The sequence below is a fragment of the Fringilla coelebs genome (assembly GCF_963513975.1).
Source record: "Fringilla coelebs genome assembly, chromosome: 2".
Lineage (NCBI taxonomy): Eukaryota > Metazoa > Chordata > Aves > Passeriformes > Fringillidae > Fringilla > Fringilla coelebs.
The window spans coordinates 89,515,691-89,543,153 of record NC_140029.1 but is presented as its reverse complement, the minus strand read 5'-3'; the positions used below and the strand labels follow the sequence as shown (position 1 = coordinate 89,543,153).

Genomic DNA, 27,463 nt, shown 5'->3' with positions numbered 1-27,463 from the left:
ACACTCCATGTACAGGTTTGTGTGGTTCCCTGCAAGGAAAGCTTCAAGTTTCACAACACAAATGGGAACTGAGGTAGAGACTGGAATAAACTTGCTGGGGCCAAAATGGCCCAGGCCAGAAACATGCCAGACACCAGGAAACAGAACACCCTGGTTACAGTACTAACAAGAGGATCAAAACGTGCAGTGCCTTACCTTCCTCTGTGTAAGCAGATGCAGTAAAGGGTGGAGGGTGGGAAAGAAAAAAACAAGAATAAATTGATGAGATTTAACAAAAATCCCCATTCCCACAGTAGGAGAGGCTGCTTCCTACTTGGCTGTATCCTCTGGCATCAGGCTCCCCTCAGAAAAAGATCCTGAGAGAGCTCCAGAACGGGGAGCAGCTTCCCAGATAGGGTGCAGACAAACCCAGGCACCCAGCTCCTTTACCTGGTGAAGGCCTCATCCTGCAGGTTCAGTACCAAGTTATCTGCTGTGAGATACACACGGTTTTGTGAGGCAGCAATCTGAAAAAGAAATACATTACAGATATGGCATCAAGGACTAAAAATGCACATGGAGGAACAGCACTAGGAACCCTTCTCCCCCTTCAGATAAAGCACTCTTGTTAATTACTTAAGACCTCATTTAAATCAATGCAATTCCTCCAAACAACTCCCTACTTCCTGAGTTCCCATCCAGAGCCATCAGACTTTCTAAAAGAAGTGTTCATTCTGTCACAAAGACCTTTGATCCCACATTTATCTGTCCCCCTTTCTCAGCTGCAGGTAACCAGAAGCTTTTGGTGGCTGCAGGAGAGGGTGGGTAATGGAATCTGATGTGGATCTGGCCTTGTCATATGAAGGGCATGAACTCTGAGCCTCACATCTAATTGCAGATCCTTGCTAAGTCTTAAGCTCTACTTGAGCAGAGAAGGGCTGGGCAGGAACAAAGATCAGGACAGGACAGATCACATTCGCCTTAAATTCATCATGTGGCCACTGAGCTGGGGGGACACAAGAACTGCAAAAGGACAAAGGGAATTCTGTGCCCAAATGCTCACCGTTTTTGAGATGTTTTGAGCAGCTCGGATCTTACGTAGCTTGATGTAACCTGGATTCCTGCTGAGAGCTTCCCCGAGGTACAAGGGAACCAAAGTTAAGGAAAATACCACAAACAGAAGCGGCTTACCCTCAAGGAATTCTTCCTAAGCCGTATTAAAGAACATCTTAGTGGGTAAAAAGCAATCTTTTTGCCAGTAACATGGGCCTTTGGGTAGGCATGTTTTCACCTGCCCAGATGAAGAACATTATGGATTACAGTCACACAGAGCCAATGAAAGTGAAACTTTACAACAAGGAGCACAGGCCCACGGCCTCCTCTGCTCTGACCTCTAACTTCAGACGAACCTCACTCCAGCCGACTGCAGGAGGGGGAAATAAAGAACAGTGACCTACTTGAAGCTCTCATCTGATCCCAGTCTCCTAAGCATGAGCCCAGTGTGACAGATTCTCAGGACTGCCAAGCTCACAAGCCACATCCCACAAAATCTCCCGAAGCAGGATATCATCTTGGCAGCTGTCGCTTCCCCCTCGGCCTGAACTATCTTCTGCTTCTGCTCCTGCTTGGCCTTCTCCACCAGGAACTGGGCCCGCTGTGCCTCCTGCTGGGCTGCAGGGAGAAGAGACACAGGCATTGGAAATACATTGTATCTTCCATCAGAACCTGACAGCTAGGACCAGGGGCTCTGCTTCCCAAAGAACCGGTAGCGTTCTGGGACCACATTCAAGTACAAAACATACCTGAGAGCACTTTACCTTTTCTTGAGTAAAACCCACAGCACCCAGACCCTCCACACATAACCCCCACAGCGAGTGACAGAGTCCCAGTCTGAAGAGGAACCTTAGTTCTGGGAACTCAGTCCCTCTGGTGGTCTAGCCCATTAGCTAAGGCCCTCTTGTAACACTTGCAAACTAAACCAGTTCAGCTCTGTTACTAAGGAGGCTTAGAGATTTGTAACCCTGTACCTGAACTTATACAGTGACACAGCATTGACACACTAGCCCAAATTCCACCTCCTTGTTTAATAACTCAAAGGCGAAGGCAATCCACCCTTTTCAGGCACCAGTGGAACTCACCCACTTGCTTAGCCTCCACAGCAGCTGTGTATTCACGACTGAAACTGAGCTCTGTGATAGCCACATCATCCAGGATGAGGCTGAAATCCTTGGCTCTCTCTGTCAGCTCTCTCCTAATGAGCAGAGACACCTGAAACACACACACACAGCAACAAGAGTAGTACCAAGCACAGGGTGCTCCTCACTTCCTGAGCACTCCAAAAGCAAAGCACGACTCCTCTTCACAGAGTTGGGAGAGACATTCCCCAACCCGAGCTCCATACCATGGACATCAACACCACCTCTGAGTAACATATCCAGAGCCACAAAAAGCATTTTCAAAACTCTATTACAGCTCATTTATAGTTACTACTAAACTGTTCTATGCAAGTAACACTGTGAAAGTAAAAAACCTTGAAAGCATCTTTTGCTTTCACATCCTGCCACATCCAATTCCATAATTCCCACAGTTTTGGCAATAAGCATTTATTTATCCACCCTGGATTTGCCACTGTTTGCAGGCTGTGCTTTCATAACTGTACTCCAACACAAAAAAAAAGAAATAACCACATATTTTTTTTAAACCTGTATCACATCTCTTAATACAGTAGCTATTTGTCTAGTGTAGCTACTCCACTTTTTTTGGCTGCTTTGGGCGGGTGTTGCTGTTAGATACTTTGATTTATTCTACGCTTACTTCCCAGCAGCTTTTTCAGGCAGCCTGACAAGTCCCGCACCAAATATTGACTTAAACAGAAACTACTGCTACAGTATCACATGCTTGGCCAGTCGAGCATTTGCTTTTACTTTTACTGCAGCTGTTTCTGAGCAGAACTCTAAACAGTGGCAAAACCTTTCCTGTGGGAACTGTGAGTGCACAACTATATGAAATCAGATTTTTTTTCTATCAATCCCTTCAATACCACATCACTTTATAATAACAAGCACTGGATGGATATATAACAAGAAAACAAATGCAATTCAGTTTGTTCCAAAATTTCAGAGATTAAAGAATGACTCTTATCTGAGATTACAGATGCTTAAAACAGCCTTTGTTCCAGCACAGCTGAAACCCTCAGATATTCTTTGCTGTCCCATCCTCTCCATGAATTCTCTTTCTACATGAAGACTAACAAATCCCTCCAGAGCACTCCATGTGGATGAGCACAAAAAGCTGGAGCCCCTCACCAGGGGGATGCAGATCATTTCTTACAACAAAACCTAAGGACACTCAGTTCTACTCTTTGGTTCTTTAGACATGGATCAGAGATGTGGTCTCTAATAGCTGAGAGATGCTTTGTATTTCATCTAACAACTCTTCAGGACCCTCCTGGTCCTGCAAGACCTCCACTAAAATCTTTTACAAGACCAGCACCTCCTCTCTGCACCAGCTGCTGTAGGGGATGAGAACTCATAGAATCCCTGGCAAACTATTACAATACAAACTTTCACAAACAGGCATTTTTAAGCTAGATGTTTCTAATATTTTGCAACACTCCTCCAGAGGACACTCTGATCCTTTTCTAATCAGTGCCTGCAGGGAGGGTGCCAAGACAACTGAGCCAGGCTTTTCTCAGTGATGTCAAACAATCAAACAAGAGGCAACGGGCAGAAACCAGAGCACAGGAAGCTCCACATGAATATGAGGAATAACTTCTTTACTGTGTGGGCAACAGAGCACTGTAACAGGTTGCCCAAGGAGCTTGTGGAGTCTCCCTCACTAGAGACACTCCAGGACCATCTGCAGCCAATCCTGTGCCATGTGCTCTGGGATGACCTTGCTTGAGCAGGGAGGCTGGGCCAGATGACCCACTGTGGTCCCTTCCAACCTGACCATTCTGTGATTGTGAACAGAAGTTACTTGCTACCCTTCTGAAGCATCCATCGCTGACAGGTTAGCGCTTTGTTAACTGCTCATTCCCATTGTTTTACAGATCTTTCAAAACTCTTTAATTTGCTCTGACAGTCATTCTGAGATCTGTATTTTTACAGCCAGTTCCACTGGCACCTGTGGACCACGAAGCAAACCAGCTCTCCCTCCCCTAGCGTTACATTCTGGTGCAGTTTTGCACTCTGTGCACCAACAGACCCAGTTTACTCCCCAGAAGGTGCCAACAGTCTTTGTACCTGTACTAGAATCAAACTGTACGTGGGACACGCTTCCCATGCGGATGCACTCCTCCCAGCTGACCACAGTCACCCTTCCTTCCCCTGCCAGGAGGCTCCCCCCACCCAGCAGCTCCCCTGCCAGCCGGCCCGAGGCTGCCGGGCAGGGCTCACCTGGGCCCTCTGCGTGATGAGCTGCGAGGCGTTGAACTTGGCCACGACGCTCTTGAGCACCTCGTTGACGATGGAGGGCAGCACTCGCTCCTCGTAGTCCAGCCCCAGGCGCTGGTACATGCTGGGCAGCTCGGCCGCGTTGGGCCGCGTCAGCACCCGCAGCGAGATGTTCACCATCTGCAGGTCTGCGGGGGGACAGCCGGGTCAGAGCGCCCTGCAGCCCCCCAGCCAGGGCCGGCACTGAGGGGACCAGGAGCAGGAGGCACCCGTGGGGAGCGGAGAGGGGCGTTGTGGTTGGAAATCCTTTACGGTGAGGGTGGCGAGGCCCTGGCACAGGTTGCACAGGGAAGCTGTGGATGGCCCAGCCCCGGAGGTGTTCGTGACCAGGTCGGATGGGGCTTTGAGCAACCCGGTCCGGTGCAAGGTGCCACTATCCGCGGCAGGAGATTGTGACTGAACGATTTTTAAGGTCTATTTCAAGCCTTTAACATTCCATAATTGTCTGAAGAGCGTCAGCACTACGGCGGAATTCCTGTCCCGTGTCTCCCCCCTCGTGGCCCCTCTGTCTCACCTTTGGAACCAGTGGGGGAGGAGATTTTCCGCGGCCGCGCTCGGATGTCGTAGATGATGGGATACTGGAACCAGGGGATCCTGCGGGAGCGGAGGCGCGTTAGGGGCGAGGGCCCCGCCGGGCCCGGGGAGCCGGGAGGGGGCCGGGGGGGCCGGGCCCTACCTGAAGTGCAGCCCCTCGGCCAGGATGGTGTCCTGCTGCACGCCGCCGATGCGGTTGAAGAAGATAGCGCGCTGGCCGCCCTCCACTGCGGGGAGAGAGCGGAGGCTTTGGTCACCGCGGGCGGCGGGCGCGAAGGATCCGAGGGGTTGGGGGGGGACTCCACTCACCAATGAAGACGGACTCTCGCACGCCGTAGGCCAGGGCACCGGCGCCCAGCAGCAGCTTAAGCGCGGTGCCGACGCCGCGGGGCCCGGTCGGCAGCCGCCCCGCCAGGTCCTTCAGGTTCTGCGCCATGGCCGCCCCGCCGCCGCCCCCGCCGGGAAGGACACCGGAAGGAGCGACCGCCGTGCCGCTCCGGCGGGAAACCGCGGCGCCGGGAGCGCCCCCGCTGCCCCTTCCCGCCCCCAGCACTCGCCTTCCGGCGCGGCGGCCGAGGCGCTCCGGAAGCGGGTCCGGCCGGAGCCAGATAGAGGGCGCGCCCCGGCGCCATCTTGGGTGGCCGCGGTGGGAAGGGCGGGGCCGGGGCGGGGCCGGCGGGGCCGCGTGACAAAATGGCGGCGCCCAGGCGGCCACGTGGGGATGCGCGGGAGGAGGATGATGAAGATGAAGGGCGCTTGCTGGCGGCCAAGCGGCCCCGCGGGCAGCGGCGGCTCCTGGTCGTGCTGGAGGGGGCGAGTCTGGAGACCGTGAAGGTGCGGGCGGCGGGAGATCGGGGCCGGCCCGGCTGTGCCCGGGACGCTCTCGCTCCTCGCTGACCTGACTGTGCTTTGGCCGTAGGTGGGGAAGACGTTCGAGCTGCTCAACTGCGACAAGCACAAGGCGCTGCTGCTGCGGAACGGCCGGGACCCCGGGGAGGTGCGGCCTGACATCACCCACCAGGTACTCGCTGGGTCCGGCGGCGCCTGTGGTGGCCTGGGCTGCTCGGGACAAGGGGGCTCGGGGCCATCGTCCCTGGGGTCCGCTTGTGCCCCTGCAGCCCGGGGCAGGGTTTGGCCTCCCCTGCTACGCCGGTGGGTTTTGGGTTGAGTCGCTCTTTGGGTCTGGGCTTGAATTTCTTAGCGTTATATCGTTACATCCCACAATGGGGTGAGCTTTCGGCCTCAATATCGGTCCCTTCTGCATTTGCGGGGGCTGACTGTCAATTTTCCCTAGAATTCTCTCTCCCGTGCCTTTCTATTTCCACTACCGTGTGCTTCTGGCTTTCAGAGTCTCCTGATGCTGATGGACAGCCCCCTGAATCGGGCTGGGCTCCTGCAGGTTTATATCCATACTAAGAAGAATGTTCTCATTGAAGTCAATCCCCAGACCAGAATCCCAAGAACTTTTGATCGCTTCTGTGGGCTTATGGGTAAGCAATTCAAACTCTACACCAGCTATAGAATAATGCAGGAAGGTGGTTAGGACTGGGGGAACCTCGGGAAAAGTCAAAAACTGGCACTGAACTTAAAATGTGAAAGTGAGAAAAGAGCACAGAAGTGAAAGCATCTCTCTGGGATGTTCCAGGATGCATCCCCCAGCACCATGGGGATGCTCCTTAGCACCATGGGGACTGCCTGCAGGAGGCCGTGCTGTCAGCAAAATAACTTTTTCAGTCTGATGGGAACTCTAGAGGTGGACTTTTGTGTAGCTCAGCTCAGGCACAGCACAGGATTTGTGCTTTAAGTAATTTTTATTTTTCTTGTTTTCTCTTTGCCAGTTCAGCTGCTGCATAAGCTCAGTGTTAGAGCAGCTGATGGGCCTCAGAAACTGCTGAAGGTAAATACTCTGTAACTGTTCACAGCTAATGTTGCAACATTCTAATGGCAATGTAGGGGGGATTTTCTTGGGGGAGTTTTTTTTTTTTTTTTTTTGGTTGTGGGTGTGTTTGCTATTCTATCCCATTCCATCCTTGCTGGGGGTGCTGGTTTCAGGGGGACTCTCCCACATGCCACCGGAAACCCCAAACACACCTGTCCTTGGAGCTGAGGGATTTGTTTCCTCACCTGAGCCTGACTGCCACGCCTGGGCGCTGACACTTTTTGGGTACAGCTTTCAAAAAGGCTGAGAGGGATGGAAATGAAGATGTAATTAACTTGAATGCATTCCGCAGTCACAGAGGGGAAGACTGGATTAGCCACAGGGACAAAGAATTTATCATGACATCAGATTTCTCACATGAAGAACTACCCTTGGTGCTGGAAATGCCAGAAAAGCAGCCTGAGGAAGGTGATGGTGATGTCACCTTGGCAGAGAAGGCTTGGCCCTAGCCAGTGCACCTGCCTGAGGACATGGGTCAGCAGGCAGGTCAGCAAGACTCCCAGAAGCAAAGAAGAGCTAATCATGACTTAAGTGTGTGTTGTAACTTTCCTATGGAAAATCTGGATTCTCCAAAGAAGGAGAGTGGTTTTCAATCCCAGCAGCAGCTGCTTGCCAGCCAAGATGAGACAGAGTTGCCTAAAGGGGACTATAGGTCCTCCATGCCATCCTTCTGTGCCTGTTTCAAGAGCATCTTCAGGTACACACTGAGACTGGCAACATCTGGACACACCTGCTGGGGTTTGTTCTGTCCCTGTGCCTGGGGATCCTGACCCTGCTGCCCAATGAGTGCTCCATGGCTTCTCTGCAGGAGAAGGTGGTGTTTGGGATGCTCTTCTGGGAGCAGTGCTGTGCCTCAGCTTCTCCTGGCTATTCCATATTGCCTGCTGTCACTTGGAGAAGGTCTTGTGGACCTTTTCGATTTTGGATTACTCAGGAATTGCAGTGCTGGTCATGGGGAGCTCTGCTACTCGTTCTACTGCTCCCCACAGCCAAGGCTCATCTACCTCTACATCACCTGTGTTCTGGGCATATCTCAACCCATCTGGGATTGTTTTTGCTCAAGGACCTGGGTGTACTTAGTGGGTAATCAGGGAAACAGGATATGTACCTCAAAAGGCAAAAGGATTTGATTTTTGGGCGAGGGCAGTCTGTGATGTTGAACTGTGTACGCAGTGCTGGTTGTGGAATGACAGCACCACTGTGTTTTGTAAATACCAAGGACAATGAGGATGGACTGCTTCAGATGCACCAGTCATGAGCTCCTGATGCAGCCTGCAACCAGCTGATGAATTTTTTGTTTGTCTGTTGCTTTTAGCAAACAATGTATCTAGCTATGTGTCAGAGTCTGTTGCCTCTAAACCCCTATTAATTTTCTGCTTTCTGTAGGTGATTAAAAATCCAGTCACTGACCATCTGCCTGTGGGCTGTATGAAGATTGGCACCTCTTTTGCAGCATCACAGGTGTCAGATCTGCGTGAGCTGGTTCCTGCAGCAGAGCCAGTTGTCATCGTGGTGGGAGCTTTTGCCCACGGCTCGGTAAGTGCGTGTATCCCTTACCTGGGGTTGGGAAAAGGTTTCAGTCTTGTTCTGAGTATGAGGTTTTATCTGCCTGTTTTTGGCTTGGTTTCCCCTCCACCCAGCCCCCCATTTTCCCCTGTATGCTTGTCAAAAAAAGGCCCAAAACTGCAACACTTGGGACTGTTGTCCCTCCCAAGGGAGGGCATTAGTGAAGGCTGGCAGTTTCCCTGCTGAGGAGATAGTGTGCCTCTGCAGTTCTTAGTGTTGGAAGGGATCTCTGGAGATCATCCAGTCCACCCCCCTGCCAAGGCAGGGTCACCTGGAGCAGGTGACAGAGGAACGTGTCTAAGTAGAATTTGAATGTCTCCAGAGAGGGAGACTCCACAACCTCCCTGGGCAGCCTATTCAGTGCTCTGCCACCCTCATCATAAAGAAGTTCTTCCTCATGTTGTGATGAAAGTTCTTGTGTTTTAGTTTATGGCCACTGCTCCCTGCCCTGTCACTGAGCACCAGAGGAAAGAGTCTGGCACCATCCTCTGGGCACCCACCATTGAGATATTTATGTGCATTAATGAGATCCCCTCTCAGTCTTCCCTTTCCAAGACAAAACAGGCCCTGCAGTGTCTCCTCATAAGAGATGATTCCATGTCCCACTAATCTGTCTAGCCCCTGCTGGACCCACTCCAGTGGCTCCTTGTCTTTCTCGTACTAATGGAGACGGGGCTCAGTGAAAACTTTTTGCAACTTGTTTGGTTTTTTTTTTCTATTTCCCCCCCTCTTCTCCAGGTCAATGTTGACTATACAGAAAAGATGGTCTCCATCAGCAACTATCCCCTTTCTGCTGCCCTGACATGCGCTAAAATTACTACTGCCTTTGAGGAAGTGTGGGGAATAGTATGAGCTTCTGCTGCTACTGCTGTCATGATGGACTTGTATACAGTGACATCACATTCTGGAAGGACTCTTTGACTTGGCTGTGGACATGGTGCAGCTTTGGGCTCCTGGAAAACACTTCAACTTCATCCTTGTAGCTTCTGAAGCAACGAAACTTTAAACGGACTGCCCCACTGACCCTTTTTCCTCCTATTAAAGGTACCTTTTTTGAGTAAAAAGCGCTTGTGAATTTTACTTTCTCATTTTTCATATGTGGGCAGGCTGGATCCCCTTATAGCAGGGACTTGGCCCAAATTTGTCACAGAACTGGAATTCTTAGCTGTGCCCTGCTCACCCTGGTGTCACTCGGTCCTGTAGAATCGCCTTGCTCGGCGGCATGTGACAGTTCACACTCCCACACCGAGGCACCCGAGAGGAAAGGAGCTGAAGCCGATGTTAAAAAGACCAGGAGCAATTTTTATCTTAGATGACAAACGTAGAAAAGTCAGAAGGTGGCTCCAATCCAACGCAGCACCTGCCGTGAGTGTGGTACAATCATCTGGTATCAGCGGAGAGACGAGTGCCGGCCGCGGGGCGGCAGAGATAAGGCAACGGACAGAAGGTGGAGGGTCTCAAGGAGGCTCAACCGGATCCCCTCCTTTTGGGTCTCTGACCCTGTGCTTTCTCCTTCCCCCTCCTTGCGCTGAAAAATAGTCATACTTCAACACAGCAAACTTGGCAGGTGATGCTTTGCTTCCGGAGTGTTAAATCAACTCCTACGAATGCACAGGTGGTACAATCTGAAAAACAGAGGTGCCCTATATTTGCTTCGGTTGATTCGATGTTTGCCTTTCACCTTGGGCTGCAGCATTGCTGCCCCATTTACCTCCTGGTCTCTACCTCATACAGCCTTACCTTTTGGCTCTTATTCTGCTCTTTTTAGCTTCTCTTTTCGTGGCACGATTAATCTGCGAATGTAAGGCAGCACCAGCAGTAAGGTGAAGAACAAGACGTGGCCGAAGAAATAAATAGACCTGTACACCTGTAAAGAGAAAGGCAGGGTTGGGGATCAGCAACCAGCTTTGAGCCAAGAGCACAGGGAAGGGGATGGAGGGGGCAGGGTTGATGATGTGGGGTTGTCTGTTTGTGGCTTCTAAGTACCTTCATCCATTTGTCCCAGGTGAAAAGGCAAAACGGCACCAGGGAGTAACCCATGAACATCCAGTGGTTAGTCTGCTGCAGCACGTAGAAGATGGGCCGCAAGACAGTGATGGAGGCCAAAGTGCTTAGGAAAGGACTGTCCCGAACAAGGTTCATGGCCTAATTTAAAGAGAAAAACCAGAATTCTCAACAGTTGGATGTCCTGTGGCTGTGTATGCAGGCTCTGGGGCCAAAGTTCTCTACTGGCTATGTAAGATGTGTTTTAGTAAGCAGCTAGTCTAAAAAAGTAGCTAAATCCCCTGTCCTGGCCAAAGTTTTAATTAAGAAAATACATTTTAATAAGGAATATTGTTCTTGCAGTACTAGGAGATTTAACAGAGGCATTCAGCTCATGTGTTTGTCCTCCAGTCTTTCCAGCTGCCAAGCACTTCAGCCGCCCTCTGCTCATATGCCAAGTTTTCCAGTTTTCTCCCTGTCAGCTTCTGCAATATATTTATGGTTTGCCCACGCAGAAGGCAGCAGCCCCTACTGAACTCTTGAGAACAAAACCCTGCCGTGCTTGAAAACCAATTCCAAAGCGAGCAGCTATTTTTCATATTTTATGCAAGTGAAGCATTCAGCGTGGCACTTTCCAGACCCAGGGGCAGAGGCTAACACAGCCCCCCACTGTTCTGGTAAGTCAGACAATAAGCACACCTGTCTTTCCACGACGACTATCAGCAACTCCATCTGAAAGCACACCAGGTAGCCAGAGTGCAGCCCGTGCCAGATGGCCAGGAAGAACAGGGCCAGTGCCTGTGACAGCAGTTTGTTGCCCAGGAACTTCAAGCGCTTGAAGATGTAACTAGAGTGGAAAAGAAACAAAGTGCTTCCAGGTTATTCTCTGCCCTCTCTTGCTGTGTCAGGGATGAAGGGCCTAGGTGACCAAATGCCTTTGCACGCCCCGTGGTGGCAGGAACAGCATGACCAGGGCAAAACCTACATCCAAACAGTCTTAAATCACAGCTATAAGGGGGAGAAGGGTGTCAGTACATACAATTTAGCTGTGGGTCCTAGCAAGTGCTGACCCAAAACCCATCTGAGTTTGGAATCGGGAGCACCAAGAGCCATGATGCAGGAAGCAGCTATCTGAGCAGCTCTGTGGCTGGCTGAGTGGGCAGGCTCTGCTGCCATCAGCTGCTTGCCTTTATTAATGAACTGCCCTTCCAGGTGAATTAATAGACCTCTCTAACGCAGTACCCCAATAACCTGTTTCTAAGGGCACAGCAGCAAAACATGGGAAAAGGTGCACAAACTGAAAATGGGCAGATTCTTCCTCTAGTGCTCCTGCTTAGCCTAAGGTCTTGGTTCTGCTGACAGAACTGAATTGACACATTATAGAAGGAGAATTTTGTCCTGCTCACCGGGCCACCCAAGCGTTGGTGTTGATGTTGAAAGAAGCGATGGTCCCTGTGAACAAAGGTGTTGTCTCATACAGCCAGACCTTCATGTTGGCACAGGCATTCCACAAAGGCTTTCCATTCTGGTCTTTCCCATTGTACCCCAGACCAACAAGGATGCAGACACCTTCCTATCAAAAAATGCACAAGAAAGAAAAGATGAAAATATTGCCCTGTTTTTGCTGGAGAAACAAAGCTGAGGAAGTGCTGACTCTCACTGTGTTGAGAGCATCACTACAGATGGAACGAATGGATTAAAAACTGCCTTTTAGTTAGCTAGCCTTTGCTAACTTAAAGCAAGCAGAACTGACCTGCACTGATCTCCAGATATTTGGATTTCTTCCACTTAGTGCTAAGTCCAAGAGGCTTGGACCTTTATTCATTTGTCTTTTGCTTCTGGAACGACATCTAGACTCACCGTAACAAGCCAGCAAGTTACGTATTTGTAGAGTATCACTTTGCCCCAGATCAATATGTAACCACAACGGAACCAGAAAGGCTTCTCCTGCAGAGATAAGAGTGAAACAGAGTAAAAATAAAACCTGGAGTTGAGTGGCCATAGTGACACAAGGTATTTCATCACCCTCTTTTGTTTTAATCTGTGTTAAGACATAGGGACTGGGCTGCCAGGCTTATGCAAATTTACACATCATTCTCTTTCCTTTGGTAATGCTTGGCTGTATTGAAATAGGTAGAGTTTGGGAAGACTCTGGGATTAGCATAATCAAAATGCTTGCTGATAATCTGCCAGTAGGAATTATTTGTTAGGAGCTTTCCAGGAACGTCAAAGATTATGGTAAGCCTTACAAGCTACTCTAGTGAAATTCTTTGCACATAATGGTTAAATGGAAATTCATTAAAAGGTCATAAAATACGCACGTTAGGTTTCCAAAACCAACAGTAGCATTTAAGATCTATTATCTATTTGGAAAAGTTCTCATTTGTTTCAGTTCTGCTCAACAGATTCCTGTTCTGCATCAGCTGGAATCATCAGGACAGGCAGCAAAGCCAAATTAGCTGTGGAAAATCTTATCGCCAGTTGCTGACTTATTTTTAAATTGAGGCAAAAATTTAAAAAATAAATAAAAAAACAATTCCACTCTTGTAGATGCAGTGCCCACCAGAGAAGTGGCCCCACAAGGCCAAGTGAATACATACCATAAAATCATCTGAGGTGAGGTACTCATCAGAGATGTACAGGCTCGACAAGGTGTAGGTTACTAGAAACAAGAGACCCAGGCTCAGGCGCTTGAGAGCAGGCACAAAACTGAGAAAGAAAAATACCAAGGTCAAGGAGATGCCTTGGAAAGAGACCATCAAACTCATAGTTTTAAAAACAGAGGTGAAGAGGAGGAGGTGGGGGGGACAGCAAGAGAGAGTCACCACATTCCACTGCAGCAGCTGCCTCCGTTTGGAAGCTGGGATGCAAACATCACCAGGCTGGAACCGAGTCTGTACTAAAGATGTCAAATGGTTGTTGATGTTCACGCCCTGGGACAATGCTGGGACATTAAGCAGAGTTATGAGCGACTTTGAAAGACTGCCTTGTCTCATAATTCACTCCTGGCCACAGTAGTTCTGTGCCCAGGTAAGAAGGCAGTCTGCTGCAGGGAACGTGGAGGAGTCAGCATTCTAGGATCGTAGGAAGGGGAGAAGCCAAGCAGCTTTTTATTACCTATTGGGTCTCTGGCCTGGAACGTCAGTCATCTCACCCCTTGCCAGTTTCTGATAGTCTGTCATGGAGAACTGAGGCCCAACCATGAAGGCACCATAGAAATAGGAGAATCCTGAGACCTCCAGCAAGGTAGGAACCCCCCGAACAGCAAATCGCCGCTGCTCAGGGCTCAGGAACTCCTGCACCAAAGGGAGTGGCATTAACATCATCCCAGGGGTTTCATCCAGCTCTGGATATTATGTCCTCCCCCTGCCTCCTTACTGGTTTTCAGTTTCTTTTTTGTTTCAGTTCTTGCTCCCCATGGATGTGGAACTTCACACTTTGTACTTCATGTCCGTTCCTCTCCCCAGCCCCTCTCTATGCCCACCCCCTCCAAACAGCAACAAGATCCAGTGGTTGAGACCAGTTGCACAGGTCTCTATCCCCAAATAAGCTCCCAACATGGAAGGGATCCACTGACATGCATCCCTGGTGGCAGAGTAGGCATGGTAGGAGCCCTGCAGTATCTGACCTATTCCAGTCCCTGACTGCAATTTCATGTACTCTCCCAAGACCTTATCGTGCTACAATTCCTACTTCTTGATGCCAAAATTCTTTTTAAATACTTGAAGTTTCAGCTCAGGAAGTTTCATCTTGACCTCATTTTCCTGCAGTCAGCAGTGATTCCATGGATGCTACAGACTTGGTCAGGCCTCAAACAGGAGATGGGGAATGCAGGTACTTGAAGAAGGATTGAGGGACTGTAGCATGTGTAGTGCCCTCTCCCACACACTGTGCTGTGCAACTTCTCTGCCTCTCTGAGCTAAAAACAGGGTCCTAACAAATGGTAAAGGGCAGCCATTGACAAGGACATGGTAAGACTAATCAAAGGAAAGGAAGATGGAAACTGAGATCCAGTGCTGATTGTCTGCAAGTTAAAGGTACGCTACCCACAAGACACAGAGCATCAGGGATTGGGAATCTAAAGCAATAGATTTGGGGGAAGGAGATGGTGGGGAATTTGGAAGGGTGCAGAGTAATATTGTGACATAACTGGAACAACTTCTGTCCATCTCTAACCACTACTGTCTCTGTTCCCAAATTATTTTGTTCCAGTCTAGAATTCAGTGCCCTCAAACACTCCCAGAGGCTCCCCTCTCAGCTGTGGCTTTTACCTAACAATGCAGCTTGCTAACTCACATCCTTTGAACTTGATTTTCTGATCTCTAGCTCACTGGGGCAGCATGGAATGACGGAGAAATGGTGTCTAACTCACCGGATCTTTTCCTCCATCATAGTAATCAATGGCCAGACCTAGAGGTGAGAAACAGTGACTTGAAACCCTGGGATGGGCACAGCTCACAGAGTGCAAGAGAGAGAAGAGAGGTGTCACTCACCAATCAACTTAAGTGTCAAGACACAATGTGGCATTGTCCACTTGATGTCATAATGCTCTGTGGCTGTGAAGTAATATCCAGCCATAAGGTATGTCTGAAAGAAACCATTGTTTGGGTTATTCAAACTAATTCCTCCAGCTGGTTTTGATCTGCCTCCACTTTTCCACCCACAGTTGCTACTGAAGTGCTAAACTGAACAGAGGCCTCCCTTCTACAAACCCAGGGACTAAAAAAAAGAGGGTTTACCATCTGAAAGAGAAACGTGGTGATGACGGCAGTGATTGTGCGACCCATTAGTCTCAGTATCAGGAACTGGATTAGGACACATATCAGGGAATGAAAAAACTGCGTCCCTGTGGGCAGGAAAAACAAAGAGAGAGATGAGAAATAGAAATTACACTAATAAGTCCTCCCAAATCGCATCATGCCCTGGGGCAGGCAGCTCTCTCTTCCCAAAGTCATCTTACCAAAATTGAAGTAAGCAATTGAGACCCCCGTGAACACGTTGTAGAGGTGAATGAGGTAGGTCTCCTTCTGGAAGAGGAAATAGCGCTGGAACAAGGCAAAAGGATATCCTGAGAGGAAAAAAAAAAAAAAGTAAGAGTTGTAAATAAGTTTACACAAGTATTTGTCATGAACCAAACTATAGCTTTTCTGAACATGTCATTAGGAACTTTACATCACACATTATCAACACAGGGCATGGTGTTAATTCCTGATACTGCATTTGCATCTTGGGAGGCAGACTCCAGATGAATTACTCTGTACAAAAGAAAATACTTTAACAGGAACACAATTATAGCAAAACTGACATTGAAGTGCAAAAAATTACAGGATTACATTTTCTGGTCTCATTCAATATATGAGATGGATAATGCTGAAATACATGAATCACACTTTAGCCTGTGATTCATTTCCAAATTATGTGACAAATACAATGAACATGGCAAGAAGCTAGATTAAAAAAAAAAAAAAAAAGGTTGGAGGGGGGAAGGGAAAAACTTTATGGTTAATACCATTACAACGTCCAAAAAACCTCAGTTCTACTCCCACCTCAATGAGTTCTTTTAGCTTTAATTTCAGATCTCCTCAGGTGACCTCCAGTAAGATACTCTTGCTTTTCTAACTCTGCAACTTTGGATTTGCATCTGATTTGTGAACTACTGGGTACACAAAGCTGTAACTAAAACCCACTGGTACTACGCATGTGGTATTTTTGGAAAAAAAAAATCAGTCAGAAGCATTTCATAGGGAGCAGCTAAGAAAAGTGGAAGGGTTTTTTTCCTTGCATTTTCTACGAGGTAACTCCTAGACTAAGTTAGGAATGCCTCCAGATTATTCATCTGCGACTCGAGTGAGAAGCAAACATTTGTGAAGCTCTCTGGTAGTACAGTGAGAAGTGTCACACAGAACACCACAATTCAATTAAATTCTGTTGTCTAGGTGAGTTTCACGAAGCATGCAGTAAACACTGCCACACAGCAGACAGTAAATATAATGTCTTAATACACAGTGGCACAGGAAGTGTTGCAATTAGCTTTCCTAAAGGCATGTGCACAAGGTGCTGAACTGGGATACAAGAAGCCACTTTAATTCTGGCATCTTGTAACTTTATTGCTCTACTTTGCAAACCTGTGTGTTCTCTTACCCTGCTCAGAAAAAAGGGGAAATTCATCACATACCACAATACTGGCATCCACACTACTTATCATCCTGGCTGAAATCAGGAGCAGTGGATGGAGCTCTGCTACCTGCACTAATGGAGTAGCAGTAGCAGGAGGTGGTCATGTTTTATGTGGAGCAGTAATAAAAGGTGATGAAATGCACATTCTGCTGAGAAGTGTATGATGGATGGAAGGCTTCCAATAAGCAAGGCCAAGTCTAGTCACTACTGTGAGAGGAAATGAGAAACTCTGTCATGTTATTTAAATACATGTCTGGCAGTGCTCGCGGGCTGGAGCCATTTTCAGGCCCTCTCCAACCCCACAAATCCCTTGGGAGGGAGCCCTGGAGTTGGGAACTTTGGGGCTCTTTTCTAGATCCTCTTGGGCTCATGTTCTGCTGCGTCCAGATGTGTACCTGCCGCCTCCTGAAACCCAGCTGCTGCTCCCCATTTCCTCAGCCTCCTGCCACCCCTCTTTCGGCTCTCCCTGCCTCCTTGTTGCTGTTCCTTCCTCCTTTTGTGTCCCACGCCGGTTTCCACGCCACAGGCTGCTTTCTGGCCAGCCCCACATACCACGGCTCTCCGCTCCCAGAGCCTGGCAACCTCCCTCCTGCACATCCAGCCTGCTCTCCCTTCCAAAACAGTGGCCCCAAACTCCCCTGCAAAGCGCCTTACCCAGGCCATCCCTCTCCCTTCCCGTTCTTCCATGCTTTTTACACAGCCCACTTCTGTCCCGTTCCACCCCCACTGCTGGCCTGAACACCAGCTGAGGGGGAAAGAGGGAGTTGGCAAAGAGAGTTCATCACACGGGCTCTCTGGGGATACAGGAGTAACTCAAAGAATTAGAGCAATTCACATGATTAAAAAAAAAAGTAGTATTTTCTACTGGCCTTTTACTCAGAAACACACAAATGGGGATTCTTTGTTCATGAGCCAATCTTCCTGCTGAAGTTTAAAAAACATAGGAAGAACTGGCTTTGAGAAATGGAAAATGGTAAAAAATATGAAGCTTTATTAGATCAAAAGCTTAAAAGCTGAGGTTTATTGTGGAAAAATGTTTCCCCCTTCTGAGCACAGGGGAGAAAAATCAGAAATACAGGCAAAGCACAACTGACTACTGTTCATCAATATGCATGGTTTTAAACCTTCCTCTTAAAGGGTCTCCCACTCTCTTAAAAACCACTAATATTTTGCAAACCAGTCAATTTCTACTATTTTTTTTCCTTCTAGCCATTTCTGTAGTCATAATTAAAGTATGACTGAATACTATAATGTAACTAGTGTTCCTACTCTTTCAGAGACCCGTCTCATTTATCAGCTGTGCTCCTTTTTAGCTCTATGCAGGAGATCATGTCATGGTTTGGGTAATGCTGCTCTGAAGGAAAAAGAACTATGAACTCTTGCAAATAGAGAGTAACTAATAATACACACTGCATCCATGGTTTTAGAAACTATAAACTTTAACCCTGGTCTTGCACTACGTGGCTGCTGTTCCAGTCCAAAAGTCACAACATCAGTCTAAATTCTTCTGATATCCAGAGTAGCTTGTTAGTACTCTGGACTGCAGTTTACCCACAGTCTTGTTGCATGGGATAATTTTCTCAGTTTTACAACTGCTGATACAAACTTTCACCCCCAAACAGCAGTGGATAGCAATGGTCATTCTGATGTGGCCTGTGCCCTTCTGAACACTGATAAACTATCTATTAAACAGCAAACAATTTCTGCTGATAACAACACCAGTACTCCTGCCCTACTACCACGTCCCTGAAGCAGCCTGAATTTGCAGAGCAGCTTTTGGAGCTATGGTTGCCTTCTGGCAAGCTGGATGGCACCTTTGGATATGCCAGCAGCAGGAAACGCTGCGCTGCTTTGCTTCTGCCATTCAGAGCAACAGGACAAGAGTCCCTGCTCCTTGCTGCCAAGAGGTTCTGCCCAGCAGCTCCCACTCTGCCAAACTCCCCTTTCACGGCTCCCCAAGCAGAGTGGACTGAAGCAGAGTGGGAAAGTGGCTGTAAGACTCCTGGAGAACACAGCAGGGAGCCTCTGATCCAAACTCATTCTTCCCTATGCACCACAGAGCTGAAAAACAGCCTGCACACAGAGCTGGGTTTTCCCTCTAGGCACACCTTCTATAGAATGGAATTAGCAACTGAGATGATTTTTATTTTTTTTTACTTCACAGGAACAAGAGGATGATCTCTGGTAAAGAGAACCACGGAGATGGAAGGAAAGGACAAGCCCAGCTTCTTGGCCACGGCCATTTGGGAGAGTAATGGGCCACTGCACAAAGCCCAGCTTGTCCACAGACACAAGAATCTAACAGAGCAAAAGAAGTTAAATCATCAAGAAGGTGGATTAGGCTGGAAAAAAGTTCTACTAATCCCAAGCAAAAATAGTGCTGTCAAGTTTGCCATCTTCTGGACGGAGTGATTAAGATGCCTCTCTTTTTCCAGAGATAAAGCTGCAAATAAGAACAGCAGAAAGATTCTTTTCATCTCTGCTCCCTTTATTTCCCCTTTGATATGCACTAGCTCTATCTCATCTTCAAGCTAGTACTTCTATTTTTCCTCTTCTCCCTTTTGCTGAACATTTAACTCCTCCATTGTTAACATCCAACAAGGCAATTGTCTCAATTTTTTAATAAGAATGCTAAAACTAAAAGGAATGGAACAACAGGAAAAAAAAGTTTTAAAATATCAGCCTTACCTAATATTTTAACTCCAAAGTTATTCCTTCTGTTTCTAACACTGCAGAAATGCCACACCTTGTTTAACACGGGGTGCATAAACATGAGTATTTTAATTCAGCTCAGGAGCTTACCTTGAAAGTCCACTTATGGTGCTTTAGGTTTGCATAACAAAACTGCCTCAGAGCATGTGAACAGGGTTCTCTTCACACGAAACTGAACTGAAAACACACTGTGACAATGCTGGTCTTATTGCAGGACATTACTGCCTCTTAAAGCTTTTCCCATCCCTTACCCATCAGAATCAGTTGCTCACAGGCCCTTGCAGTAAGGTTCCTGCTTAGCTGACCAGCTGGGAACTTGATTTGGGATAAGCTTTGGGTGACCACAAGAATTTCACTGAGCCTAAAAACCTTCAGGATGCAGGGAGCATGAAGCAGAGCATGTAAAAAAATTGATGAGAGGTAGAAGAGGAGGAGACAAGACAACTTGCAAGTGAAGCAGTAGGTTTCTGGCACCCATTGGGTAAGAATGTGTTACTTTCTGCAGGTCCCTGCTATGTCCACGGAATGAAAGAACACTTTCCCAGTGCTTTTCCTGGCAGGTGTGGGCAAACCAGCAGGGTCATTTCTGGCTCAGGGATGTAAACAGCATGTTGGCTCCCCTCCATATTATGCAGGTAGCTCGCAAGGCACTGTGTAATATTATGGTAAGATAAATAGCTTTAATTCTTTGGGATCGTACAGCCATGCAAGAAACAAGAGCAACATAAAGTATGAAATACAGAGTACCATAAGGCCTCCTGCACCCTGGCTTATGCTTGGAGCAGTGACAGCAGGAAAGAAATGTGTCCCCTCTCATGTGAGGACAGGAGCAGCAGCACAGAAACCCTGTTATCTCCTTCACACCACTGGAGCAGCTCCAGTGGGAACACTGGGACCTACTGAAGAGTGCAAGCTAGAGCTCATCTCTCAAAGACATTCTCACACCACTGACAGACATCAGTGTACTGACATATCACGATTTTTATTGTGGCAGGGTCCAGAACTGTGCTTCAGGTATTCCTGCTGTTGATACTGCTGCCAATTTGCAGATTACTTTCTTCAAAGGTTGTCTATGCAAATTTTTACGTGGGGGAAGTCTGCAGTAAGTTCTTCATCTTGTACAATCCAGGTAAGGGACTCTATTCTAGCTGTAGTCTCTACTTCAAAATTGCAGCATGCATAAACCTGTCTCTGATTTAAATACAAAACTGTGACTAAAATCCCCATAATTTGCTTAGCAATGAGCTGTTACTTGTTCACTGAAACGATGTGGTGCTCTTTAGGACTACTCTAGTTTTAGTTCTTGAATGTTCTTTCTCCTTTTCTTGTTCTCGCCTGTATTTATTTTTTTTTTCAGTCATGTCAGAATGCCAACAGTTTTAAATGACCTCTTTTGGATATTGCAGATCATTACTAAGCAAACACTTATCCTGAATCAAGAGAGTAAATTCAGACTATTTTTTTCAACAATAATTCAGCTTTCTTCAGAAATCAATGTAAGAAGTTGAAGAGTCCTTTGTGATTCTTCCTCTTTTTCAGAAGACTATTTTTACCCGTTTGTGGTGATCCTCTGAAAGTGAAACCCTAGAAACTGTTGTCACAGTAAAACTGCACAGTGTAGATGGGAAACTGCATCACAGAGGAAGAAGTAAGCAGCGACTTTATAGTCCATCTTTGGAACTATGCTTCATCCTCATGGCCTCGTCCTGAAATAATTCAGCAGCATTAGCTGCAGCCAACAAAAATAGTTTACTTCCTGAATCTATGTAAACACCTGAAATGGAGGAAGTGAAGGAAAAGCCATACTTATCATCCTAATGCCACTTCCAGCTTTTATAAATGCCTTTCATTTATACCCCGTGCCATCCTATGAAGTGGTCATCAGCACTAGTTGCATTACCAATGAGATTAAAAGGATTGTAAACTAAGCTGCAATTAAAGGAACATTTCTTTGTGTGGGGCTAAGGAACTCCTCTCTCCGCTCATGTTGCTCTGGAGTAGTGTTTGGCCCTTCCTTTTAAAGTAATGGTACAGGTATAACGCTTTCCCACCCAGTGCTCACCCATCCATTAAGCAGGAGAGCTGGAGTCAGTCCCCTCTGCCTGAGTGGTTCAACCTACATGACCTGCAAGAGTGCCAAACTGCAGGCAAGGCTGTTTTGCATGCCCTCAAGCCTTCTGTCTGAAGTTATGCCTGCCACTGCATCTAATCAAAAGATACTGAGCTAGGGAGAAAGGACAGGGAAAAGTGCAGCTCCAGCCTCCTGCTTTGGTTTATCCATTTGAGGCATGCAGGGGAGAGACGTGAGCGGTCTTCTGGACCCTGCTCCCCAGAATTTTAATACAAACTAAAGATCCACTGAGACTATGTAAAACAGATAGTGGCCTACCTTGGGAAGGGACACTGTGGCATCTCAGTGGCTTACTGTCGACATTGCACACGGAGGATTTGCAACAGCACACAGGAGTCTCACGCTTCCTTAATCTGCTGACTGCAGCAGGCAGCTCTTATCATCATTAGGACAGTAATTATCTGCTGTTCATTTCAAAGAACTGGTGCTGCACACCCATAAGACGCTGAGCAGGAAACACCCTCCCGAATGTCGTGTCCCCAACTTACTGCTAGCAAGAAGCAACTCGGAGAGTACGATGGTGGTGCATTCTGCAGAGCCCTCTCTGCTGCGGCTGCCTCCACACACACTTTCTAGGACCTTTTCTGCATCAGCACTCGTTAGACTGGTCCCTTGGTTGATCCGGGTGACTAACCTCGCAGTGAACTATCTGCCTTTTCTGGTTTAGGTTTCTGCCAAACAAGTAAATTCAATCAGAGCGCAATTAAAGGACCAGAGGGAGACGTGGGAGAAAGGAAAGCAGGACTTTTCTTGTTCGGAGGTGGGGAGCTGCTAGACTAATTAACACTGACTTGTGTGCATGTCTTTTGTGTTTCCTATTACTTCTTTTTTTTCTGTATAGAAGTTTGGTTTAACAAACTTCTGCGTTGAGTTCTAAACGATAGCCAGTGCAGTCTCCTGTATCGACCCTTCACGGGAAGAATGTTTGGCTCAGTTTGATCTCACACATTATAAACTAAATTAGGCAGAAATAAGTCTGGTGCAGACCACGGTTATGAAGTGACACAGTTTTTCTTGCTTGCATTTCCTTTAAAATATTATTCTTCTAGTTAGCCAAAGAAACTTTATTGTGAGAGATGACACAGTAGTGGCTGTATCACTTCGAATATAATTTCAGGTTCAGAGGAAAGCTTGTATTTCTTTTCTGCTAGGTGACTACACCACCAAATGCTTTCACAACCCAAAGTTTCCCTGAGCATCTGCAGAGATTTACACAGATAGCATGTATACACACACTTGAATTAATGTTTTGGGAGCTACAACCTCCCCCTCAATCACCAGCCCACATCAAACTCCAGCCCTGCCTTAACCATTTCGCATGGAACTCAAGTATCTCGTGTTTACATAAGCGCAGGCACCCTGTGTTTTGCAACACGCTTCGCGCTGCAGGTGGAGCGCAGGACATCACCCCAGTTCTCCCGGCACGGAGCTGGAAGGTTTTGCTCAGCCTGCCCGGTAGTGCCCCTGATGACACGCCTCTCCTGCACAGTGCCACCACTGCCGCAGACACGGGTGATGTCCGCGGACAGCGGCGTCCCTGCACTCGGACGGGGCAGCACCTGAGGGGCTGCGGAGATGCCCGAGGGAATACCCCTCCGGACACACGCTCACAGGGCACGGGATGCACACGCATCACCGGGCACTCACGGGACAATCCCAAACAAAGTTCCTGTGCCCGGGACACGGACCCAAATCGGGGTCTTTCGCAGCCGCCCCGGCTCCTCCTTGCCCCGCGTCCACAGGCGGCCTGCCAGGACCGCGCCCCGACCTCCCGCGGGGGAAGCCAGGGAGCTGCCCCTCCGCACGCACCGGGCGGGCAGGGGGCTCGCCCCGGGCAGCCGCAGCGGGGCACTTCGCGGGCTGCCCGGGCGGGACGGGCGGTGCCGCCGGCGGCATCCCGCCGGCTCGGCGCGCACACGTGGCCTGGCGCGGCGGCGCTGGCACAGGTGCGGCTCCGCGCGGGCGAAGCGATGCCCGGTCCCGGCCCCCCGCGCAGCGCGGCACGGCACGGCACGGCGGCGGCGGGGTCGCCCGTTCCCCCGGCGGGTGCGGAGCTCCGCCCGGGACGCCAGCCCCGTCTCCCCCCGCCCTGCCTTACCCATGAGGATGGACAGGATGAGGCGCAGCGCCTGCTCCGAGGAGCCCAGGGCCTCGGCCAGCCGCGCCAGGCTCCAGCCGGACCCCGCCACCGCCATCTTCCCCGCCGGCCGCCCCGCCGGCCGGTCGCGCCCCGAACCCGGCAGCGGCACCAGCCACCGCGGCCCCCGCACCGCGCGCGGCCCCCTGCGCGCCCATTGGCTGCGGCGCGCCCGGCCCCGCCCTGCCGCGCCTGCGATTGGGCAGCGGTGGCAGCGGGGCAGGGCCCTGCGCGCACTAAGGCAAAGGTTACCCGCGAGTGGGCGGTGACGCGGGCTGGCCCCGCCGGCCAGTGATTGGGGGAACGGCGGCCGGGGGCGGGGCCGGGGGCCCGGCGGGGCGGGGCCGAGAGGGCGGGGCGGAGCGCGGCTCCCGATTGGCTGCGGCGGGACAGGAGAGCGGCGGGGCGGGCCGGGGGTTATTCGCGGACACGAGGCGCGCGCGGGGAGGGCGGGAGCGGCAGCGGCGCGTGAGCCGCGCGCGGGGCCTCAGCCAAGGTCTGGGTGTGGGTGTGGGTGTGAGCCTGAGCCCGGCTCTGGGTCTGGGTCTGGGTCTGGTCTGGGTCTGGTCTGGGTCTGGGTCTGGGTCTGGGTCTGGGAGTGAGTCTGAGCCCAGCTCTGGTTCTGGGTCTGGGTGTGAGCCCAAGCCCGGCTCTGGATCTGGGTCTGGGTGTGAGCCCGAGCCCGGCTCCGTATCTGGGTGTGAGCCCGAGCCCGGCTCCGGGTCTGGGTGTAAGCCCGAGCCCGGCTCCGTATCTGGGTGTGAGCCCGAGCCCGGCTCCGGGTCTGGGTGTAAGCCCGAGCCCGGCTCCGTATCTGGGTGTGAGCCCGAGCCCGGCTCCGGGTCTGGGTGTGAGCCCGAGCCCGGTTCTGGCTCTGGGTGTGAGCCCAAGCCCGGTTCTGGCTCTGGGTGTGAGCCCGAGCCCGGTTCTGGCTCTGGGTGTGAGCCCGAGCCCGGTTCTGGCTCTGGATGTGAACCCGAGCCCGGTTCTGGCTCTGGGTGTGAGCCCGAGCCTGGCTCTAAGTCTGGTGTGATCCTGAGCCTAGCTCTGGGTCCAGCTCTGCTGCTTGGCTCTGGATCCTGGGTACTGCCTGTGGTTTGGCCCTGACCTCAGTCGTGGCCTTGGCCACAGCCCCGTCCCTGGTCTTGGCCTCAGCCTCCGCCTCAGCTCCAGCGCGCTGCTGGAGCTCCCCGGCACTGCCAGGTCCTGCTGCCGCAGGGGCTCCCAGAGGACACATCCCAGCTGCTTGGCTGGGATCTGCCGTGGCCCAGAGGGACCTGCTTCCCATGTGGGCACTATGGTAGCAGCCGTGCTTTGCCCTGCGCCTGTGGCACCCGGCTCGGTGTGCCGCAGCAGCAGGCACCGTGTCGGTGGTGCTCAGCGGCCATAAACTAAAACACAAACAGTTCCACCTCCACGACGGAGAACTTCCTTACATTGAGGGTGGCAGAGCGCTGAACAGGCTGCCCAGGGAGGTTGTGGAGCCTCCCTCTCTGGGGATGTTCAAAAGCTGTGTGGAGGCATTCCTGTGTCACCTGCTCCAAGTGGCCATGTCTTGGCAGGGAGGTGGGACTGGATAACCAGAGGTTCCTCCCAGCCCTAGCAATTCTGGGATTCTGTGACTCTCTAGTCACTCAGCAGCTGGGCCCACACAGACTCCCCACAACTCAGCTGCTGGATGGCCTTTTCTTAGGTGTGTCCCCTCATGAAGGTGTCCACGTGTGCACCCTAGGTTCACCCCAGCTGAAGTTTCAGGTGCAATGGATGTGATCCGTTTCCCTTGTTTGTGTTACCATTTTCATGCTGGGTCACTTGGGTGCACAAATTCAGCTGAGGGGAAAACACAGGCTCGCACAAAGGTTCACATGAAAAGAGACCTCTGGAGTTCCCTGATCCAAACTGCAGCTCACAAGCAGGACTCAAAGCTGGAGCCATTTGCTCAGGGCAGTGCCTGGGTAATTGCTGTACATTTTCATGGTTGGAAAGCTCCCAGCCTTTCTGGGCTTCTGAACCAGTGCTGAATCACCCTCTTTATCTTGGTCCATCCCCCTTATCACCACCCTTTAGGTAGCAGCACCAGCACCTGCTAGATGCCATTTCTTATCAAATCTGACTGGGAAGGGGACTGACTGGCAGTGTGGCCACATAGACCTCATTTACTCAGGAGACCAGGCTAAAGACCTTGCCCCTCCTTGCCCTTCTCTTTCCCAGGCTAAACAAATCCATATTTCTCAATAAAACAGCTCTAGTCACCTATCCGCTGGGCTCTTTCCACTTGGTTCTCACCTCTCTTGCACTGGGCAGTGAGGAAGTGCATGAGGAATGGGAGAGCCTGTCCTTCTCCTCCTGAAGTCCCCTGAAGGCAGAATAAGGTGCAGAGTGGCAGGCCAAGATGAAGAGCAAGGGTTTAAAAATCCTCCTGGGTAGCTGACTCCGTCAGGTTAGACTCAACAAACAGGTTGCTGTATTTGTCCACCCTAACTAGGGGACAAATTTGCCAAATTTTTTGCAAAGCCCGAGGACTGGCTTTTCAAGGCATATCTAGCTCTCATTTCCACGTTCAGTTGTGTGTATGGTGTTTAGGCCATTTTCCTAAGTAAATCAGTTCTATGTGAGCATGATGGCTGTCTGACCCTGCTCAAGGCACGTTTGACAAGAAATGATCTGCTTAGTTCTGTAATTTACTGCTGTCAGAGAAGAGTTTCAGAAGCAGCATCTGTTCCTGAGATTGCCCAACAATTTCCATTGCAGGATTGTTTCCAGTTGCTTGAAATGTTGCTATATTTGACCTGTTTAGATTAAACGCTTGATAGTCACTTGGAGTCAGAGCACAGTAGCTCTGAGAGTAGGTTTTAAGTGTCAGAGCACAATGAGTGCACCACTACTTCTCAGCAGTATTGTTATTATTTTAATATTCAGGGCTGTGTTATTCTTGAGAGGAGGGGCTGTAAGCCATGGCTCTTGATTTACTGTCCTTTAGCCATACCATCATTTCATAACATGACACAGGTATTAATGTGAAGCTCGAGGTTCACATGAGCTCGATGTGGCACAGTGGGAAGGCAGCTGCTGAAGCTTCTGCAAGTCCAGTTCCATTGCCCGTGTTCCAGTGCCTCCATGCAGCTTTCCCACCCACCAGGGCCACAAGACGCCAGATGCTTCTCCAAGAGCTCCTGCAAGACTTTCCTTCCAGGACCATTTCTTGTGTGCTGAGGAGCTGGAACAGGAATGTTGTGCCCTGCCTTGACAGTACCTCTTCTCCCAGGCAGGTGCAGGAGCCTATCCTGATAAAAATGGCCATGGGAGAGGAGCTGGCTACTTGGGGCAAGGTGTCTGTGTGGGCAGTGGGATTAGGGTTGAACACTGATGGGGAGGAAGAAGATACTGGAAAAACCAGAGTCAGAATAAAATTAAATATAACAGAAGTCTGCAGCTGTCAACAACCATGTCAAGGAAAAAGCACAGAGAGGGTGGGGAGAAAAATAACCATTAGCAAGAGATGAAGTATAGAGGGAGAAGAGAGACTTCTTGGAATAGCAGGCAGGGAGGGACATGAAAATAAGTTTTCATTAGAAGGAGGAAATTGGAATTGGTGGCTGTGGAGCCAGTGGGGAAAAAAGGACACGAATGGGTGAATGACAAAACAGAGAGATGGAGAAACAGGAATCTGGTGGATGTTGGAGGCAGGAAAGGAATAGTATGCTTGAAATCGTGTCACCTTTTCAGTGTGAAGATTACTGAAAAAATAAATCATAGAATCATTAGGGCTGGAAAAATCCTCTAAGAATATTGAGTCCAGCCATTAACCCGGCGCTGCCAGGTCCATTGCTAAACCATGTCCCTAAGCACCA

At 49.7% G+C, this 27,463-nt stretch overlaps 3 protein-coding genes across 3 annotated transcripts; 1 reads left to right on the top strand and 2 right to left on the bottom strand.

Moving 5' to 3' along the window:
• Positions 1-355: 355 nt before the first annotated feature.
• On the bottom strand, positions 356-5,461 carry PHB2 (prohibitin 2). Its single transcript, XM_084201201.1, has 8 exons — positions 5,277-5,461; positions 5,110-5,194; positions 4,948-5,027; positions 4,377-4,561; positions 2,118-2,247; positions 1,547-1,650; positions 1,043-1,120; positions 356-506 (listed from the first exon to the last, which is right to left on the bottom strand). Exons 1-8 carry the CDS (start codon positions 5,401-5,403, stop codon positions 426-428), a joined length of 870 nt encoding a protein of 289 aa, XP_084057327.1. The 5' UTR covers positions 5,404-5,461; the 3' UTR covers positions 356-425.
• A 180-nt stretch (positions 5,462-5,641) lies between these two features.
• EMG1 (EMG1 N1-specific pseudouridine methyltransferase) lies at positions 5,642-9,574 on the top strand. The gene is made up of 6 exons (XM_084226060.1): positions 5,642-5,801; positions 5,887-5,988; positions 6,316-6,457; positions 6,806-6,864; positions 8,293-8,442; positions 9,211-9,574. Exons 1-6 carry the CDS (start codon positions 5,661-5,663, stop codon positions 9,322-9,324), a joined length of 708 nt encoding a protein of 235 aa, XP_084082186.1. The 5' UTR covers positions 5,642-5,660; the 3' UTR covers positions 9,325-9,574.
• Positions 9,575-9,593: 19 nt separating this feature from the next.
• On the bottom strand, positions 9,594-23,734 carry LPCAT3 (lysophosphatidylcholine acyltransferase 3). The gene is made up of 13 exons (XM_084226059.1): positions 23,574-23,734; positions 15,416-15,523; positions 15,195-15,301; positions 14,949-15,042; positions 14,828-14,865; positions 13,573-13,751; positions 13,056-13,164; positions 12,316-12,402; positions 11,862-12,028; positions 11,155-11,302; positions 10,459-10,617; positions 10,213-10,339; positions 9,594-10,097 (listed from the first exon to the last, which is right to left on the bottom strand). The coding sequence occupies exons 1-12, from the start codon at positions 23,668-23,670 to the stop codon at positions 10,223-10,225; spliced, it is 1,410 nt and encodes a 469-aa protein (XP_084082185.1). The 5' UTR covers positions 23,671-23,734; the 3' UTR covers positions 9,594-10,097; positions 10,213-10,222.
• Between the last annotated feature and the right edge of the window lie 3,729 nt (positions 23,735-27,463).